Raw genomic sequence first — 21,840 nt, forward strand, 5'->3', positions numbered from 1 at the left:
GAAGATGGATGGAGCCAAATACAGGACCATTCTGGAAGAAAACCTGATGGAGTCTGCAAAAGACCTGAGACTGGGACGGAGATTTGTCTTCCAACAAGACAATGATCCAAAACATAAAGCAAAATCTACAATGGAATGGTTCAAAAATTAACATATCCAGGTGTTAGAATGGCCAAGTCAAAGTCCAGACCTGAATCCAATCGAGAATCTGTGGAAAGAACTGAGAACTGCTGTTCACAAATGCTCTCCATCCAACCTCACTGAGCTCGAGCTGTTTTGCAAGGAGGAATGGGAAAAAAATTCAGTCTCTGTATATGACACTGTTTTAGATCCGTCTCCCCTTACAGCCCTTTTTGGAGTACTGCCCTTGGGTAAACCCCTGTCAAGAATCCAGTCGGACACTGTTGCTTATACAACTCTTTTAGCTAGACGGCTAATACTACAGAACTGGAAGATGGCAGCTCCCCCATCTGTATTGGGTGGGAGATGTGTGGTGCTCTCTGAAACTAGATACACGTGGGAACCCCAAACTGTTTTATCAGGCTTGGTTCTGGTCCCACTTTAAACAGTCCATCCTCTGATGTCATTCCTATTAAAACAACAATACGTCTGTATTTGACTCCCCTGTGACTTAGTGGTTGGATGAGCATTTCTTTGTTTTTTTGGGGGGGGGGGATTAAGGTTGATGATATTGATTCATAATGAATGTGACTTGCGGGTGCCTTGTTCATCTTGCCCTGTCAGAGACTAAAATGTGAGGTTGTTTTGCCCTGTTTTGTTTGCACTTACATTAACCAAAATATATATTTTAAAGCATTGTCAACTTTATTTTTGGTACAGTGGATGGTCGGTCTGTGGCCATGACTGTCTATGAGTGTGGTTGCATTTCTCCACCCTTATCCCTTGTCTGTTTACAGGAACAATGGCGAGGTGTTTGCTCTGTCCCTGTACTACAGATTGCCCTTTAAACGTTGTAGCCTTTTGCCAGGTGTGTTGAACACCTTCTTCGTAGCTATTCTTTTTTACATGTATTTCTTCTAGTTGAGTATATTATTTATATTGTTTTGTGTTGTCTTATGTGTGTAAAACTGTGTTTTATTGTTATGTTTTTTAAATAGAGGGGGGAGAGGGATTGGATATTTATTCCTCTCTCAAGTTAGGATTTGGCCTCTGGCAATAGGAGAGAAATTTAAATGATTCATGCCTAGTTATTCAACCATGAAATAATTGAAGCCATCCAATAGGAGAGAACAGCCTCCATGACTTCAGATGACAGGCCTTAGCATCACTGAACACTCCTGCATGACTGTAGGGTGTGTGTGTGTGTGTGTGTGTGTGTGTGTGTGTGTGTGTGTGTGTGTGTGTGTGTGTGTGTGTGTGTGTGTGTGTGTGTTGTCAGCCTGCTATTAGCACAGTAATGAGTCACCTCTGAAAATGTTCCCACTCCTCTAACATCCCAGAACCCCCCTGGGGAACACAGGAGTGTGACACCACAGAGGAAGAGGAGGCATGGATGATGAGATCAGCTTGGGCCTTGGGGTAAAGGTGGGAGAGAGGTGAAATGTGTGTTTCAAGTATTTTCCCCTTCCTTTTCTCTCTCGCTCTCACTTCTCTTATTTAATGTTGTTCTCTTCAGAGCAGTTTGATTTCCTAAGGGTGAGATGGACCGTATCATTTCACCTCTCTGTAGCTGCTCAGCAGGATTCAACATGTTGACTCACTATGTTTATTCCTCAGACACCATCCTCTAGGACAGCGTGTTTTAGTCCCGTACCCCTTCAAACACTCAACCTTCAGCTGCATACCAGGGTCAGCCCATCATTGTAAGCCTGCCAAACACTATATGATACAATTATTAAAGAATGAGTGTGAGGTTTTTGTCACAAAGAGCTCTTAAAGGACCAGGGCACAAATAATAATCAATCATTTTGCTCTTTATGTAACCATCTTACATATGAAACCTTATTTGTTCATCAAAACTTGTGAATAACTCACCACAGGTTAACGAGAAGAGTGTGCTTGAAAGGATGCACATAACTCTGCAATGTTGGCTTGTATTGGAGAGAGTCTCAGTCTTAAATCATTTTCCAAATACAGTCTGTGCCTGTATTTAGTGTTCATGCTAGTGAGGGCCGAGAATCCACTCTCACATAGGTATGTGGTTGCAAAGGGCGTTAGTGTCTTAACAGCATGATTTGCCAAGGCAGGATACTCTGAGCGCAGCCCTATCTAGAAATCTGGCAGTGGGTTCTGATTAAATAACATTTTCACAAAAACGCTTGTTGCAATTTCAATGAGGCTCTCTTGTTCAGATATCAGTAAGTGGACTGGACGCAGAGCATGAAAGGGATAACGAATCCAGTTGTTTGTGTCATCCATTTTGGGTAAGTACCTGTGTAATTGCCCACCCAACTCACTCAGGTGCTTCTCTATATTACATTTGACATGGTCTGTAAGCTTGAGTTCACTTGCACACAAAAAAAATCATACAATGATAGAAATACCTGTGTGTTGTCCTTGTTAATACAGACAAAGAAGAGCTCCAACTTCTTAATCAGAGCCTCAATTTTGTCCCACACATCGAATATAGTTGCGGAGAGTCCCTGTAATCCTAGATTCAGATCATTCAGGGGAGAAAAAAACCTCACCCAGATAGCCCAGTCGTGTGAGAAACTCATCATCCTGCAAGCGGTCAGACAAGTGAAAATTATGGTCAGTAGAGAACTTTAAACTCGTCTCTAAATAAAAAAATTTTTTAAACGTGTCAATACTTTGCCCCTTGATAACCAGCACACTTCTGTTGTATGTTGTAAAAGCGTTACATGGTCGCTGCCCATATCATTGCATAGTGCAGAAAATACATGAGTTCAGGGGCCTTATTTCAACTTAACCATTTTCACTGTAGTGTCCAAAACGTCTTTCAAGCTGTCTCTTGGTGGATGCTCCAGTGTACCCAAGTGGTGTCGTCAGGAGCAACTGCTTGCACTCGCATTACCACTCCACTATGTCTCCCTGTCATGGCTTTTGCGCCATCAGTACAGATACCAACACATCTTGACCATCAAAGTCCACTTGATGTCACAAAGCTGTCCAGTACTTTAAAAAATATCCTCTCCTGTTTTTTGCAGAAGAGGACGTCTTCCTTAAATGACCCCCCATCAACGTAACGGACATGTGCCAGGCCCGCCACGTCTGTTGACTCATCCAGCTGTAACGCATAGAATTCACTGGCTTGCAGTAACTGTTTCAAAACATCTCCTGCCATGTCACTGATGCGTCGTGAAACAGTGTTGTTTGATGAATGAATTGTCTGTATAGTTTTGGGGCTTTTCCCCCAGCATTGTTCCAGCCATATCTGCAGCAGCAGGGAGAATTAAGTCCTCCACAATAGTATGGGGCTTGCCTGTCCTAGCCAGTTGGTAGCTCAGCATATAAGACTCTTCTAGCCCCTTCTTATTAATGGAATCTGTTGCTTTTATACATCTCTTATTTCTCGCTCAAAAAAACTCCTGTGGCTTATTTCTCTAATTGGCATGTTTGTTTCTAAATGTCTGCGCAAGAGTGAAGGTTTCATCGAGTTGTGAGATGGTACTTTTGCACATATAACACACTGTGGCTGAGGAAAGGCACTTCTCCCAATATAGTTCTCATCATATTTGCTGCATCAGATCACAACAAATTTAGAATTACTGATACATTGGATGTGCTCGTGGAAGCAGAACAACTTGTGGGCTGGTGTTAGCAGTAGTACCAGCAGGGCTGGTGTTAGCAGTAGTACCAGCAGGGCTGGTGTTAGCAGTAGTACCAGCAGGGCTGGTATTAGCAGTAGTACCAGCAGGGCTGGTGTTAGCAGTAGTACCAGCATGGCTGGTGTTAGCAGTAGTACCAGCATGGCTGGTGTTAGCAGTAGTACCAGCATGGCTGGTGTTAGCAGTACTCCCAGCAGAGCTGGTGTTAGCAGTACTCCCAGCAGAGCTGGTGTTAGCAGTACTCCCAGCAGAACTGGTGTTAGCAGTACTCCCAGCAGAGCTGGTGTTAGCAGTACTCCCAGCAGAGCTGGTGTTAGCAGTACTCCCAGCAGAGCTGGTGTTAGCAGTACTCCCAGCATGGCTGGTATTAGCAGTACTACCAGCAGGGCTGGTATTAGCAGTACTACCAGCAGGGCTGGTATTAGCAGTACTACCAGCAGGGCTGGTATTAGCAGTACTACCAGCAGGGCTGGTATTAGCAGTACTACCAGCAGGGCTGGTATTAGCAGTACTACCAGCAGGGCTGGTGTTAGCAGTACTACCAGCAGGGCTGGTGTTAGCAGTACTACCAGCAGGGCTGGTGTTAACAGTAGTACCAGCAGGGCTGGTGTTAGCAGTAGTACCAGCAGGGCTGGTATTAGCAGTACTACCAGCAGGGCTGGTGTTAGCAGTACTACCAGCAGGGCTGGTGTTAGCAGTACTACCAGCAGGGCTGGTATTAGCAGTACTACCAGCAGGGCTGGTATTAGCAGTACTACCAGCAGGGCTGGTATTAGCAGTACTACCAGCAGGGCTGGTATTAGCAGTACTACCAGCAGGGCTGGTGTTAGCAGTACTACCAGCAGGGCTGGTATGTGTTTCTATGGACGCGGGCCTTACTTTTTTAAAAAACATTTTCGAGCAAACGGAATGAGCAGCAGCTACGTACGGCTACATATGGACCGTTAGCGGAATTCCCGCGAGAGAGTAACAGTTAATGTGATTGGATGTTAATTATTTGACTAGGTTACCTGTATTTGACATGCTGTTGATATTTCTCTCTACACTAAACGGTTAAAAAAAATTGGGGCAGTGAAACGAGGCGATTCAGGTGAGAAAACCTCACCCAAATGTACAATCCCATTGGAAAATATAAAATGGATCTTTTGAAAATGTGAAAAATAAATAAAATGTATTTGGCGTATCCCCCGACGGCGTTGAACGTAACCCAGTTTGAGAATACCTGGTCTAGGAGATGCCTTGATGTATGTTCAACCACATTATCTTTTTCTTGTTACCAAATAAACATAGAGGCAGGTGGATGTATTTCTCTATACATTGTACAATTAGTGTTAACGGATAGGGGTCAAAGGTCAAGTGGATATTTGTGATTTAGATCAACAGTCCGGGGTTCAAACTAAGATGATCAGAGAAACTATGAAAGGACTTTGTGATTTACTGGCAATGCTTAGCCAGTAACGTAGACAAGCAACGTAGACAAGCAACGTAGACAAGCAACGTAGACAAGCAAACAGAAGAATGAAAATGTTTGTTTTTTTTAGTTTTTTTTACTATTATTGGCATCAATGATAGTGTAGGTTTCTCCTGCAGTAATGACAATTACTTTCATAGAGCGTTCAACTCCACCCATAACGATCATCATATCTACAATAAATAAACAGAAGATTGGAAAGCAGGTCCTACTAAAACATACATTGAGAGGAATTTGCTGTAAAAAAAAATAAAATAAAAAAAAAACTGTAAATACAACTCTGTTAAAAACAAAAATGTAAAAGCCTGACACTCAAATAGACAAACGTTCAATCTGAGCACAAACACATAGCATACAGTAACATGACCTTCTCATGTCTGTCTGATGTCACTGGATGGACAGACAGACTGACAGACAGACTTATAGATTGTATTCCCAGTTCCAGTACAATAATTATGTTCAGAAGTTCATCAGTTTGAGTCCAACACAGAAGGGAATGACAAGTGGGTGACTTAGAGAGACACAATAGAGAGAGATCTGATTGGCTCCCAGTGATGGGGAAAGGCACTCTCATTGGTCAATGTCTCTATTCATCTCACATCTCCCTTCGATTGGGCCGCTTGTCCTGTCCAACCCCCACCTCTTCCTCGTAGTTCTCTTCCTCGTTGAGCTCTTCTTCCTTTCTGTGTTCTCCCTCTTTTCCTGCTGGGACCTCCTGGTCTTTCACCTCCTCCTGCAGCAGAACACACACATTCACCAGGTGGGTAAGACCATAGACAGGATGTGGAGTGGAGCAATGTTCTAGACTAGAGCAGCCTGATACATATACATAACTCTAGGACCTGCCACCGACCTAACACTCTAGAGCAGCCTGATACATAACTCTAGGACCTGCCACTGACCTAACACTCTAGAGCAGCCTGATACATAACTCTAGGACCTGCCACCGACCTAACACTCTAGAGCAGCCTGATACATAACTCTAGGACCTGCCACCGACCTAACACTCTAGAGCAGCCTGATACATAACTCTAGGACCTGCCACCGACCTAACACTCTAGAGCAGCCTGATGCATAACTCTAGGACCTGCCACTGACCTAACACTCTAGAGCAGCCTGATACATATACATAACTCTAGGACTTGCCACCGACCTAACACTCTAGAGCAGCCTGATACATAACTCTAGGACCTGCCACCGACCTAACACTCTAGAGCAGCCTGATACATAACTCTAGGACCTGCCACCGACCTAACACTCTAGAGCAGCCTGATACATAACTCTAGGACCTGCCACTGACCTAACACTCTAGAGCAGCCTGATACATAACTCTAGGACCTGCCACCGACCTAACACTCTAGAGCAGCCTGATACATAACTCTAGGACCTGCCACCGACCTAACACTCTAGAGCAGCCTGATACATATACATAACTCTAGGACCTGCCACTGACCTAACACTCTAGAGCAGCAAGGTGAGAACCAGGAAAACAGGCGGATCATTCTAGAACATTGTGGTGGAACGGTGACAGACTGACCATGCTGGAGCAGTGTCAGATCATTCACACACATGGGGGGGTAACTAGACATGGGGCATGTGCACACACCCAACCAACACACGACTATGCTGAGAGAGTCTGAAGGTTTATCCACAGTTCCCTGCTCTGGGACTATGCTGAGAGAGTGAAGGTTTATCCACAGGTCCCTGCTCTGGGACTATGCTGAGAGAGTGAAGGTTTATCTACAGGTCTCTGCTCTGGGACTATGCTGAGAGAGTGAAGGTTTATCTACAGGTTCCTGCTCTGGGACAAACCCACAGCTGTTTTCTCACTCAAGGTTCCACGTACAATATTCCATAGTGTTCCTAGACTCACGTGTTCTCCTTTCTCCTCGTTGTATGGCTCCTCCTCCGTCTTCTGCCCCCCGGCCAAATCCTCCTGCACCTAACAGGGTTAACCACCATCAGACCATGTCTTCTTCCTCCCCCTGTTTGAACCTCTGTGTGTGTGTGTGTGTGTGTGTGTGTGTGTGTGTGTGTGTGTGTGTGTGTGTGTGTGTGGGTGTGTGTGTGTACCTCGTCCTCCTCCGGATACTGGTCATCTAGGTTGTCTTCCTGCTGATCGGGGTTTACCGCCATCTGCAAACACAGAAACCATGACAACTGTTACCATGGCAAAGTCACCGGAACAACTTTTACCTGTTGCTTGTATCAGAGCCTAAGTTTGTCATCCTGGTATATCTCTGACTACTTCTGTTGTCTCCTTACTTCCTTTCCCTCTCTTCTCTCCTCCCTCCCTCCTTCTCTCACCACCAGTTCCTCATCTATGGCTGGGTGATTGGGGTTGAGATGTATGTCTGCCTCCTCTTCCTCCCTGTGCTGAAGATGCTGCTCCTCTGCCACATCAAACTCATCCTCCCCCTGGTTATTAGGGTCATCCTCTGGGTCCACCTCCCCCTCTACTGCCCCCTGCAGGACGGGAGGGATGGAGAGCGACAGATTGTCAGTGTGTGTGAAACTGTGCATATCACAGTTCAGATTGGGGTGGGTTTCTCTGCTCTACTATCTATGAAAGCACACACACACGGAAAGAACACTAGGCCAATACCCAAGAGGCTGTGGCTAGGGTTGAGGCTGATGTTTGTGTCAGGCAGGGAGAGAGAGAGCGAGAGCGAGAGAGTAGGCAGGGAAAGAGAGAGTAGGGGTTGAGGCTGATGTTTGTGTCAGGCAGGGAAGGAGAGAGTAGGGGTTGAGGCTGATGTTTGTGTCAGGCAGGGAAAGAGAGAGTAGGGGTTGAGGCTGATGTTTGTGTCAGGCAGGGAAGGAGAGAGTAGGGGTTGAGGCTGATGTTTGTGTCAGGCAGGGAAAGAGAGAGTAGGGGTTGGGGCTGGGGCTGATGTTTGTGTCAGGCAGGGAAAGAGAGAGTAGGGGTTGAGGCTGATGTTTGTGTCAGGCAGGGAAAGAGAGAGTAGGGGTTGAGGCTGATGTTTGTGTCAGGCAGGGAAGGAGAGAGTAGGGGTTGAGGCTGATGTTTGTGTCAGGCAGGGAAGGAGAGAGTAGGGGTTGAGACTGATGTTTGTGTCAGGCAGGGAAGGAGAGAGTAGGGGTTGAGGCTGATGTTTGTGTCAGGCAGGGAAGGAGAGAGTAGGGGTTGAGGCTGATGTTTGTGTCAGGCAGGGAAGGAGAGCCCTCCAGTGCCAACAGATCCTCCATAATTCACTACATCACTAACTACGGCTTTAGGACTCCTTAGAAAGACATGTACCGAGTCAGAGTCAACTAATGTCAATTCAATCATTTAACTTTGAAGGAGTAGAACATGTTTGAACATGATAATATCAAGTTTGAATATGATTCATAAATATAATAAAAACATGTCAAATAATAAATAACAGAGTGAAAACGAAAGTTCAAACTTGGGTCAGATTCACCTCAGACCATGTGACAGTCATTGAAATCAGTGGTTGATAGAGACTAGACATTTAAATATCTGTCTGACCTGTCGCTGTGGTACTCGGTGGTCCTCTTCCTCTTGGTTCTCCTTCTCCAAGTGGGTGTCCCTCTCTGTACACACAGTAAACCAACAGTGAGTCAGGGTAAGTATGCCAATACAATCACAATTACTCAGTCAAAAATGCAGAGGATTTTTTTTTTTACAAAAAAAAAACAAAAACTAATTTTGTCTAAATGTCAATAGCAGTCTCCCTCTTTAAAAATGGTTCCAGAATCCAGACAGAACATTTTGTGACTTGATTATCTCACCTTCGTCATCATCAATATGAGGTTCTTCATCACCCTGGACGATGTCATTGTTTGTGTTCTCATAGTCACTCTTCTTCCTGAACAATATAACATAACATATTGTAACATTATTCCATATGGGGTCAAATTGTTTTCAGTAAGTAATTGATTAATTGTATTGAATTTAACTAAATACCTCTTTGTGATCTCTACATAACCTTTGACCTCTGCCCCTTGCCCTCTGACCTGAGTTGCTCCTCCTTCAGTAGCTGTTCCCGACGGGACTCCTCTTGATGCTGGTGCTGTTCCTCTCTCTCGTGCTGAGCTCGCAGACGCATCTCTCTCTCCCTCTGCACGCTCATTTTCTGGGCCTGCAGGGCCTCCTGGCGCAGCTGGAGCTCCCTCGACCTCTGGGCCTGCAGGGCCTCCTGGCGCAGCTGGATTTCCCTCGTCCTCTGGGCCCGCTCAGCCTCCAGGCGCTGCTGCTCGTAGGCAGACTTCACACGCTCCACGTGGGCCTCCTGCTGGAGGTGGGTCTCAGGGACGAGATGGATGTCACTTTGTGGATCCTGGGGAAACCAGACAGACAATGAGACAATGAGACAACATGCTGTTCTAAAGATATTGTATTAAGGAGTACATTGGTGTGAAGTACTTAAGTAAAAATACTTTAAAGTACAACTTAAGTCGTTTTTTGGGGGTATCTGCACATTACAATTAACATTTGACAACTTTTACTTAATTCTAAAAGAAAATGATGTACTTTTTCCTGCATACATTTTTCCTGACACCCAAAAGTACTCATTACATTTTGAATGCTTAGCAGGACAGAACATGGTCCACTTCACACACTTCCCTGGTCATCCCTACTGCCTCTGATCTGGTGGACTCACTAAGCACAAATGCTTCATTTGTAAATGATGTCAGTGTTGGAGTGTGCCCCTAGCTATCCGTACATTAAAAAATTGTGTTTACTGGTTTGCTTAATGTAGGTCATTAGAAATTATTCACACTTTTGCTTTTTATTTTTGATACTTAAGTACATTTCAGTAATTACATTTACTTTTGATATTTAAGTATATTCAAAACCAAACACTTTTAGACTTTTACTCAAGTTGTATTTTACTGGGTGACTTTCACTTGAGTCATTTTCTATGACGGTATCTTAAATGGGGGGTACTTTTCCCACCACTGAGCAGTACTAGCGTGGTTCTAAAGACTTTGTATCAAGCAGTTCTAAGTGTCTCTAACTAGTTCTTACCTGTTGTGGTTGGCGTCTCTGACGGTTCAGAGCGTTGTTGTCTGGCTGGTCGTGTTCTGCCTCCAACCCCTCGTCCTCCTGCGGTTGTTCAGATTCCTCCTCCAGCTTCTGAGGCTGCCCCGCCTGCTCCATCTCTTCTTCTGCCAGCTCTCTCCTCCTCTCCGCCTCCCCCTCCGCCAGCTCTCTCCTCTCTGCCTCCCCTAGCTCTCTACTCCTCTCTGCCTCCCCCTCAGTCTCTCCATATCCCTCTTTCTCCTTCTCTGCATGGTGGGACCCGGCAGGCTGAGACTGGAACTCTGGCTCGCCCACCACCTCCTCCTGTATATGCAACTGGTTGGTAAAATAACAGAGTGGGTTAGAGAGGATGAGAGAGTGTGTGTGTGTGTGTGTGTGTGTGTGTGTGTGTGTGTGTGTGTGTGTGTGAGAGACAATGTGTCACAAAATAACATTGAAGGATGTGGCAAAAAAGAGCAGCCTCCTCTACCCTAGACTGTGTGTCCCCATGGTCTTCCTCGTGGGTGTGTGCTTCTATGTGGGGCTCAGCCAATAAGGCAGCTGGATGTGGTAGGGGTGGGCCCTGTTCATGGGCCTTGGCCAATAGAGCAGCAGGCTGGGCCTGTTGGTGGGCGGGGTTTTGACCATGTCGAAGGCTTGGCATTTTGATCAGGGTCTCTTTGAGATGCTTAAATTCATCTACCTGGACCTGAGGAAAGACCATCAGACAACCTTAAGTCAACTATTAAATAACCATAAGGAAACAGTGAGGTCAGGACATGCAAACAACATTAAGTCAGATTTATTGAAGGGCACTTGCATGAGCAAAGGTTAGCTGAAGGTTAGAAGAGCGTTAGGAGGCAGCCTCCTCAGAACCAGGAAGACAGCATCAAGGAAGCCAGAAGATCAGGGGTCAGAGGTTGAGAAATGAGAGGTCCTCTTGCAAGGGGGACAGGCAGCAGACATGCAGAGGGACAGCCCACCTACAGAAGGCAAGACATCTGAGTGAAGGACCATTAGCCAGGCTACATCACCCCCCCCCCCCTTTCCTGATTTAAACGGTACAGTCCTTTCTCCCCCTTGTCCAGCAAATGGACTGGACCAGTTAAATAACCCATTTATCAAACATTGCTTTTCTGACAGAAAGCTGTAGAATTATTACATTCTTTCCCTCTCACTCTCTTTCTCTCGCTCCAAATCGACCCATTATATTTTCCCGCTTGATTAGCTTAAAAGAACGCTTTTGATGTGCCGCTCAAGCTCAGACACCCCTTGGTGAACCAACCCACCCGATGCCCGTCCTCCCGCTGCCCAGACCCACACAGGCCCACACAGACCCATCAAGAGTCACGCCCTCCTGTCTTTCACCAGGATCGTCTCTAGATATCATGTTAGAAACCAGGATAATCTCTAGATATCATGTTAGAAACCAGGATAGTCTCTAGATATCATGTTAGAAACCAGGATCGTCCCTAGATATCATGTTAGAAACCAACCAGGATCGTCCCTAGATATCATGTTAGAAACCAACCAGGATCGTCCCTAGATATCATGTTAGACACCAACCAGGATCGTCCCTAGATATCATGTTAGACACCAACCAGGATCGTCCCTAGATATCATGCTAGAAACCAACCAGGATCGTCCCTAGATATCATGTTAGAAACCAACCAGGATCGTCCCTAGATATCATGTTAGAAACCAACCAGGATCGTCCCTAGATATCATGCTAGAAACCAACCAGGATCGTCCCTAGATATCATGTTAGACACCAACCAGGATCGTCCCTAGATATCATGTTAGAAACCAACCAGGATCGTCCCCAGATATCATGTTAGAAACCAACCAGGATCGTCCCCAGATATCATGTTAGAAACCAGGATAGTCCCTAGATATCATGTTAGAAACCAGGATAGTCCCTAGATATCATGCTAGAAACCAACCAGGATCGTCCCTAGATATCATGTTAGAAACCAACCAGGATCGTCCCTAGATATCATGTTAGAAACCAACCAGGATCGTCCCCAGATATCATGTTAGAAACCAACCAGGATCGTCCCCATATATCATGTTAGAAACCAACCAGGATTGTCCCCATATATCATGTTAGAAACCAACCAGGATCCTCCCTAGATATCATGTTAGAAACCAACCAGGATCCTCCCTAGATATCATGTTAGAAACCAACCAGGATCGTCCCTAGATATCATGTTAGAAACCAACCAGGATCGTCCCCAGATATCATGTTAGAAACCAGGATCGTCCCTAGATATCATGTTAGAAACCAACCAGGATCGTCCCCAGATATCATGTTAGAAACCAACCAGGATCGTCCCTAGATATCATGTTAGAAACCAACCAGGATCGTCCCCAGATATCATGTTAGAAACCAACCAGGATCGTCCCCAGATATCATGTTAGAAACCAACCAGGATCGTCCCCAGATATCATGTTAGAAACCAACCAGGATCGTCCCCAGATATCATGTTAGAAACCAGGATAGTCCCCAGATATCATGTTAGAAACCAGGATAGTCCCTAGATATCATGTTAGAAACCAGGATAGTCCCCAGATATCATGTAAGAAACCAGGATAGTCCCCAGATATCATGTTAGAAACCAGGATAGTCCCTAGATATCATGTTAGAAACCAGGATAGTCCCCAGATATGTTAGAAAGAACCATCATATCCCCACACAGTAGTGTGCACCTACCTGAGCTGCGGCCAGCGCACTCTTGTGGTCCTCTAGTGTCAGTGCAAGCTGATCATGGGCAGCCTTCAAGTCCTTATGTACTATCTGTAATAATAATAAAATATAATACATAACATGGTCATGGATCCTCCTAGCTATCCAATGGCCTTAAGAGAACTTCTTCCATATTTTATATCTATGTTTTTTTTACATAAACAATTCGAGGTTGACCAAGCTCTGTGGTTACCAGTAGGGCTGAATAACAAGTACTTTTTGAGGTCGGTTTGGTTTAGGTTCGATTAAAAAAATAATCTGGGTTTTTGATTATTTTTTTAAACATTAAATGCATTTTTAAATGAACGAAATAACAATAATTTTTCCAAAGCCAAAAATAGTGAACATTCAATTACCAAAACATTAAAAATATTCCATTGTCTCTGTCAGGTCCACATTTGGTAGACATTGCCATGACTGTCCTGTGAGGATCCAAATTGGTCAGATCAGGTTTGCAATGAATAACTTCAACCAGACCCCCAGAACTAGGGGGGGGGATAAACAACTCACTGCCTGTTGTAAATCAAGGACAGAACAATCAGCTCTCCGTCTCCAATGTTCACCAGAGGAATTAATTGTTTTCACGCTGAAACTCAAACACATTCGAAAGCGAATACTGGAACAATATTTGTAACATAGAAGGTGGGGAATGGTCAGAGCCAATCTATAGGACACTAATGTCATTTTGTGATGTCATTAAAAATGTTATACAGGAAATACTGTAACTTGGAAAGTATACGCACTACATGTATGAAGTGTCCATCCTATGCGTTGTGCATGCTATATGAAAAATGATGAGTGTTTTTGTTAAGAGAGGGATGTGATTTTAGGAGCCATAAGAGAGAATTGTTTTAACAAACTTTGCACAGTGACAAGTCACGCCGAGTGAGGTCAGAGAACGTCTCGCCTGACGGAACCGCCCTTTCGAACAAACTGTATGAAATGCTGGGTTTAGAATTAACACATCATACCAGAGAGACGTAGAGCTGCAGCTGCACGTTTAAAGTGGTTTGAACTGTGAATCTCAACACAAGGTAGAGACGATAAACTTAGCTCGCGGACAATCACTGGTACGGTTGATTAGCTGTCCTCAGTAAAATATCTAGATAAGCGAATTTAAGTGGGACCATTCTACTACACTGCTCAAACCATCGTACTACGCTACTCTCATCACCCCACTGGGAACCATCGACACGGCTGGCTATCTTCAAAGAAGCATCTTCAGGAGCGAACGGAAGGAAAATCAACTCTGTAGTTCTATTCAGGACGACGCGACAAGTCACCGGATAACGGACGACTACAGAGGACAACAATAGAAGACTTGTTGTAACCATTTTTGGAGAATCAGAGCCTTACAAGCATGCGGCGAAAAGGCCCAAACCCTTTTCCAAGGCGGCCCGTCGACAGAGAGAAACCAATACATTCATGATTTCTTACTCCAAGCAGGAGGCAGTTTGTGTGCAAAGTACAGGAGTACTATAAGTGAGAGTAGTTTCTAAATGTACCAACGTTAAGTGTCTTTGTCCCTCTCTCCCTCTCCATGTCTTTTGTAACAAGCAGCTATATTGTCGTCAGTCCACTAGGGACCTGTTTTAACGTGTTAAGTGTGTGTTTTTCCTGTGTTACCATTTAATTAGCTAGTAAATAAATAATTAAACCAATTTGTGTAGTACTGAATCATAAGGTTTTTGCAGATGCAAAGAAGTTACAACGGTTCAGAATGATGATCTGATCCGAGATAATAATTAAGAAGGAGTGTTATTAGATGTGATAGGTACATATCTTTAAGAGTTTCATTTGGGAGATCGTAACTCTAATGAACCGCTCTAGTGGTGCCCCAAATCCTAGTAGGTTAATTGTTACATGATCCATTGAAATCAGCTAACAATTAAACATATTTAGATGATTAGATAAATAACCGTCTTCAGATTAATGTCAAGTCACGACAACATCAATAGTTGTGTATCAGTTGCGTTTATTACTTAGTTTTTATTTTGATGACTATTATTTCTCAGCCAGCCAGCCAGCCAGCATCCCTCTTCTCGCCATACTTTAGTTATCCTATTTAGCTTGCCTGCCTAAGAATGCTGCAGAGTTATCTGACAAAATCATTTGACTAGTTATTCAAAATAGAGAAGGCATACTTTTGCGAACTGTCTATGTCCGTCGTTGTGTGCGGTCTTCGTGTATCTAACATAGTAGGCATAAAAGTGTATCCGTCCTGACATCTGTATGTAATTATGAAATGCTCATGTCTCCCCGCTCTAACAATGGGAGTCGTTGTCCCAAAAGGTGAGAAGGCAGGAAACAAGCTTAGGTCCAAAATAAGTCAAACGCCTTGGGATTATTTTGGACAAACTGTCGAGTGAAACCTCTCGCTTCGCCTCTTCCTCTCTGACCTCTCTGACCGGTGTCACGAGCAGGAAAAAAAACTGCCGCTATCGATTATGGTTGTTGTTGTTGTTGTTAATTACGACTTTTCTGCGCTGAACTAGGTTGAATATTTGTTTCATGAAACCTTCAACTCCCTTCAGCCCAGCGTCCCATAGTTCTAAAGTTGAATTCTCTCGTGAATGATTTGATTTCTCTCCAGAGAAACGGCACATTTGACCCCAAGAAATTATACATGTAATTCAAGTAATTGAACCGACGTCGGTCAATTTCTTGTTTAGTAACCGCCCACCCCCCAAAAAAACATGAAATTTGGGTTAATCGCTCAGCACTAATTCCCAGTACTCACCCGTGCATCCTGCAATTGGACATGGATGTCCTGGTGAGCTTTCCTCAGCTGCCTATTCTCCTCTCGCAGATTATACACATTCTCTACAGTAATAACACAAACACATAGACACCATGTACCATACTTATTACAAATCTTATTATACCATTGTATCAACTCCAAAACCGCTTAAAGTCAGGAGAGGGAGACAAAGGCATGCTAGTATTTACTCATGTCCTTGTGTGTGTGTGTGTGTCTGTACCTTTGAGTTTGGAGGCTTCCATCTCTTTGGTCTGCTGTAGTTTGTCGAAGCGGTCCTTGTGTTCGTCCAAGGCCTTGCCGTGGTCCTCTCCCTGAATCTGATGCTGCTCCTGCAGCTCATAGTGCTGCTTCTTCAGGTCCTCAAGCTGCTTCTAAAACAACAAGGACAGAGGATGGGTCAGTTTGTGTGTGTGTGTGTGTGTGTGTGTGTGCGTGCGTGCGCGCGTCTACTGACCTTCAGCATCTGGTGCTGCCCATGTAATGAGTTCAACCTGCTGCTGGAGTCCTGCTGTTTAACAAATGACAAACATTTACAATCCCTGTCTCCACTCCTCCTTTAATATCAACAACATTTACAATCCCTGTCTCCACTCCTCCTTTAATATCAACAACATTTACAATCCCTGTCTCCACTCCTCCTATAATATCAACATTTACAAACCCTGTCTCCACTCCTCCTTTAATATCAACAACATTTACAATCCCTGTCTCCACTCCTCCTTTAATATCAACAACATTTACAAACCCTGTCTCCACTCCTCCTATAATATCAACAACATTTACAAACCCTGTCTCCACTCCTCCTATAATATCAACATTTACAATCCCTGTCTCCACTCCTCCTTTAATATCAACAACATTTACAATCCCTGTCTCCACTCCTCCTTTAATATCAACATTTACAATCCCTGTCTCCACTCCTCCTTTAATATCAACAACATTTACAATCCCTGTCTCCACTCCTCCTTTAATATCAACAACATTTACAATCCCTGTCTCCACTCCTCCTTTAATATCAACAACATTTACAATCCCTGTCTCCACTCCTCCTTTAATATCAACATTTACAATCCCTGTCTCCACTCCTCCTTTAATATCAACAACATTTACAATCCCCGTCTCCACTCCTCCTTTAATATCAACAACATTTACAATCCCTGTCTCCACTCCTCCTTTAATATCAACATTTACAATTCCCGTCTCCACTCCTCCTTTAATATCAACATTTACAATCCGTCTCCACTCCTCCTTTAATATCAACATTTACAATCCCTGTCTCCACTCCTCCTATAATATCAACATTTACAATCCCTGTCTCCACTCCTCCTATAATATCAACATTTACAATCCCTGTCTCCACTCCTCCTTTAATATCAACATTTACAATCCCTGTCTCCACTCCTTTAATATCAACAACATTTACAATCCCTGTCTCCACTCCTCCTTTAATATCAACATTTACAATCCCTGTCTCCACTCCTATAATATCAACATTTACAATCCCTGTCTCCACTCCTCCTTTAATATCAACATTTACAATCCCTGTCTCCACTCATTTAATATCAACAACATTTACAATCCCTGTCTCCAGTCCTCCTATAATATCAACATTTACAATCCCTGTCTCCACTCCTCCTTTAATATCAACAACATTTACAATCCCTGTCTCCACTCCTCCTATAATATCAACATTTACAATCCCTGTCTCCACTCCTCCTTTAATATCAACAACATTTACAATCCCTGTCTCCAGTCCTCCTATAATATCGACATTTACAATCCCCGTCTCCACTCCTCCTTTAATATCAACAACATTTACAATCCCTGTCTCCACTCCTCCTTTAATATCAACAACATTTACAATCCCTGTCTCCACTCCTCCTTTAATATCAACAACATTTACAATCCCCGTCTCCACTCCTCCTTTAATATCAACAACATTTACAATCCCTGTCTCCACTCCTCCTTTAATATCAACAACATTTACAATCCCCGTCTCCACTCCTCCTTTAATATCAACATTTACAATCCCCGTCTCCACTCCTCCTATAATATCAACAACATTTACAATCCGTCTCCACTCCTCCTTTAATATCAACAACATTTACAATCCCTGTCTCCACTCCTCCTTTAATATCAACAACATTTACAATCCCTGTCTCCACTCCTCCTATAATATCAACATTTACAATCCCTGTCTCCACTCCTCCTTTAATATCAACATTTACAATCCCCGTCTCCACTCCTCCTTTAATATCAACATTTACAATCCGTCTCCACTCCTCCTTTAATATCAACATTTACAATCCCTGTCTCCACTCCTATAATATCAACATTTACAATCCCTGTCTCCACTCCTCCTTTAATATCAACATTTACAATCCCTGTCTCCACTCATTTAATATCAACAACATTTACAATCCCTGTCTCCAGTCCTCCTATAATATCAACATTTACAATCCCTGTCTCCACTCCTCCTTTAATATCAACAACATTTACAATCCCTGTCTCCACTCCTCCTATAATATCAACATTTACAATCCGTCTCCACTCCTCCTTTAATATCAACAACATTTACAATCCCTGTCTCCAGTCCTCCTATAATATCAACATTTACAATCCCCGTCTCCACTCCTCCTTTAATATCAACAACATTTACAATCCCTGTCTCCACTCCTCCTTTAATATCAACAACATTTACAATCCCTGTCTCCACTCCTCCTTTAATATCAACAACATTTACAATCCCCGTCTCCACTCCTCCTTTAATATCAACAACATTTACAATCCCTGTCTCCACTCCTCCTTTAATATCAACAACATTTACAATCCCCGTCTCCACTCCTCCTTTAATATCAACATTTACAATCCCCGTCTCCACTCCTCCTATAATATCAACAACATTTACAATCCGTCTCCACTCCTCCTTTAATATCAACAACATTTACAATCCCTGTCTCCACTCCTCCTATAATATCAACATTTACAATCCCTGTCTCCACTCCTCCTTTAATATCAACATTTACAATCCGTCTCCACTCCTCCTTTAATATCAACATTTACAATCCCTGTCTCCACTCCTATAATATCAACATTTACAATCCCTGTCTCCACTCCTCCTTTAATATCAACATTTACAATCCCTGTCTCCACTCCTCATTTAATATCAACAACATTTACAATCCCTGTCTCCAGTCCTCCTATAATATCAACATTTACAATCCCTGTCTCCACTCCTCCTTTAATATCAACAACATTTACAATCCCTGTCTCCACTCCTCCTATAATATCAACATTTACAATCCTTGTCTCCACTCCTCCTTTAATATCAACAACATTTACAATCCCTGTCTCCACTCCTCCTTTAATATCAACAACATTTACAATCCCCGTCTCCACTCCTCCTTTAATATCAACAACATTTACAATCCCCGTCTCCACTCCTCCTTTAATATCAACATTTACAATCCCCGTCTCCACTCCTCCTATAATATCAACAACATTTACAATCCGTCTCCACTCCTCCTTTAATATCAACAACATTTACAATCCCTGTCTCCACTCCTCCTTTAATATCAACAACATTTACAATCCCTGTCTCCAGTCCTCCTTTAATATCAACATTTACAATCCCTGTCTCCAGTCCTCCTTTAATATCAACAACATTTACAATCCCCGTCTCCACTCCTCCTTTAATATCAACAACATTTACAATCCCCGTCTCCACTCCTCCTTTAATATCAACATTTACAATCCCCGTCTCCACTCCTCCTATAATATCAACAACATTTACAATCCGTCTCCACTCCTCCTTTAATATCAACAACATTTACAATCCCTGTCTCCACTCCTCCTTTAATATCAACAACATTTACAATCCCTGTCTCCAGTCCTCCTTTAATATCAACATTTACAATCCCTGTCTCCAGTCCTCCTTTAATATCAACAACATTTATAATCCCCGTCTCCACTCCTTTAATATCAACAACATTTACAATCCCCGTCTCCACTCCTCCTATAATATCAACAACATTTACAATCCCCGTCTCCACTCCTCCTATAATATCAACAACATTTACAATCCCCGTCTCCACTCCTCCTATAATATCAACAATATTTACAATGCCTGTCTCCACTCCTCCTATAATATTATGAATAACATCCCCCAACCAAATCAGAGGCATTTCAGCCCACAGCAGAAAGTGACATCAGTGCCGCTGACCTAATAAAACCATTGGAATACAACTGCTCCTCAGTCTGGAGAGATGTTGGCAGTCAGACAGAATCATTTAACAGTCCCACTAAACAGATGGGCACATTAATGCTGAATTTAACTGCATAACTTTCCATCTCGACTACTAGAGTTGGGGACTCAGGCCTACCTTCTCCTTGTTCAGTGACTGTTGGGCTTCAAGTTTAAACACCTGATAATCTGTTGGAGACAAAAGGGGAAGACATGATGGAATCAACATGGTTGTAAAGAGTGTAAAATTGAGAATTAAAGTACTTCATGTAGTAATGTATATTCTATTGGCTGCCGTTTTGTCTCCCTCACCCTCTTTGGCCTTCTTGTGCTCCAGACGTTCCTTCTGCAGAGACTTCTCTAGACGCGAGCGATGCTCATACACCACTGAGAAAGAGAGGGAAAGAGAGAGAAGGGAGGGAGAAAGAGAGGGAAAGAGAGAAGGGTGGGAGAAAGAGAGGGAAAGAGAGAGAAGGGAGGGAGAAAGAGAGAGAAGGGAGGGAGAAAGAGCGAGAAGGGAGGGAGAAAGACAGGGAGAAAGAGAGAGAAGGGAGGGAGAAAGAGAGAAGGGAGGGAGAAAGAGCGAGAAGGGAGGGAGAAAGAGCGAGAAGGGAGGGAGAAAGACAGGGAGAAAGAGAGAAGGGAGGGAGAAAGAGAGGGAGAAAGAGAGAGAAGGGAGGGAGAAAGAGAGAGAAGGGAGGGAGAAAGAGAGAGAAGGGAGGGAGAAAGAGAGAGAAGGGAGGGAGAAAGAGAGAGAAGGGAGGGAGAAAGAGAGAGAAGGGAGGGAGAAAGAGAGAGGGAAAGAGAGAAGGGAGGAGAAAGAGAGAGGGAAAGAGAGAAGGGAGGAGAAAGAGAGAGGGAAAGAGAGAAGGGAGGAAAAAGACAGGGGGAAACAGAAAACAGTGTTAATGTGCTAGGTTGTTCTCCCAGAGCCATCTGGAGTTGAAGCTAAACAGAAAGACGTCTATGATACAAACATTTAGATTTAAAAACACACAAAAATGGCTTAGAACAAGCAAACAGATCCTTTGCTGCGTCTGAATGAGTGAGCGTGTTCAGTATTGGTTCAGAATGTGTATTCTGGCATTGCCATTGTTGATTGAAGGTCAGGTGTGGAACTCCACAGTATGTCGTCACAGAGCTCTCTCACACACACACACTCAGCAAAAAAAAGAAACTGACCTTTTTCAGGACCCTGTCTTTAAAAGATAATTTGTAAAAATCCAAATAACTTCACAGATCTTCATTGTAAAAGGTTTAAAACGGTTTCCCATGCTTGTTCAATGAACCATAAACAACTGATGAACATGCACATGGAACGGTCGTTAAGACACTAACAGCTTACAGACGGTAGGCAATTAAGGTCACAGTTATGAAAACTTAGGACACTAAAGAGGCCTTTCTACTGACTCTGAAAAACACCAAAAGAAAGATGTCCAGGGTCCATGCTCATCTTCATGAATGTGCCTTAGGCATGCTGCGAGGAGGCATGAGGACTGCAGATGTGGCCAGGGCAATAAATTGCAATGTCCGTACTGTGAGACGCCTAACACAGTGCTACAGGGAGACAGGACGGACAGCTGATCGTCCTCGCAGTGGAAGACCACGTGTAACAACACCTACACAGAATCAGTACATCCGAACATCACACCTGCGGGACAGGTACAGGATGGCAACAACAACTACCCGAGTTACACCAGGAACGCACAATCCCTCCATCAGTGCTCAGACTGTCCTCAATAGGCTGAGAGGGGCTGGACTGAGGGCTTGTAGGCCTGTTGTAAGGCAGGTCCTCACCAGACATCACCGGCAACAACGTCGCCTATGATCACAAACCCACCATCGCTGGACCAGACAGGACTGGCAAGAAGTGCTCT

At 43.7% G+C, this 21,840-nt stretch overlaps 1 protein-coding gene across 3 annotated transcripts in view; it reads right to left on the reverse strand.

The window, feature by feature from the left end:
• Positions 1–5,280: 5,280 nt before the first annotated feature.
• The window catches only part of LOC110508033 (Golgi integral membrane protein 4), a 35,923-nt gene continuing 19,363 nt past the window's right edge, over positions 5,281–21,840 (reverse strand). Inside the window, exons 2-16 of one of the 3 annotated variants that reach the window (XM_036964982.1) lie at positions 20,276–20,350; positions 20,103–20,152; positions 16,175–16,228; positions 15,941–16,091; positions 15,700–15,782; positions 12,927–13,010; positions 10,704–10,922; positions 10,220–10,549; positions 9,205–9,527; positions 8,980–9,056; positions 8,717–8,781; positions 7,486–7,686; positions 7,294–7,356; positions 7,094–7,162; positions 5,281–5,953 (exon numbers count right to left, since the gene is read on the reverse strand). In XM_036964982.1, coding sequence (XP_036820877.1) covers positions 5,816–5,953; positions 7,094–7,162; positions 7,294–7,356; positions 7,486–7,686; positions 8,717–8,781; positions 8,980–9,056; positions 9,205–9,527; positions 10,220–10,549; positions 10,704–10,922; positions 12,927–13,010; positions 15,700–15,782; positions 15,941–16,091; positions 16,175–16,228; positions 20,103–20,152; positions 20,276–20,350 — 1,982 coding nt within the window. In that variant the 3' untranslated portion in view covers positions 5,281–5,815. The remainder of the gene's footprint in view (positions 5,954–7,093; positions 7,163–7,293; positions 7,357–7,485; positions 7,687–8,716; positions 8,782–8,979; positions 9,057–9,204; positions 9,528–10,219; positions 10,550–10,703; positions 10,923–12,926; positions 13,011–15,699; positions 15,783–15,940; positions 16,092–16,174; positions 16,229–20,102; positions 20,153–20,275; positions 20,351–21,840) is intronic. The other 2 variants (XM_036964983.1, XM_036964984.1) reach the window with 2 other exon arrangements.

The sequence above is a fragment of the Oncorhynchus mykiss genome, chromosome 27, assembly GCF_013265735.2.
Source record: "Oncorhynchus mykiss isolate Arlee chromosome 27, USDA_OmykA_1.1, whole genome shotgun sequence".
In the NCBI taxonomy this organism is placed as follows: domain Eukaryota; kingdom Metazoa; phylum Chordata; class Actinopteri; order Salmoniformes; family Salmonidae; genus Oncorhynchus; species Oncorhynchus mykiss.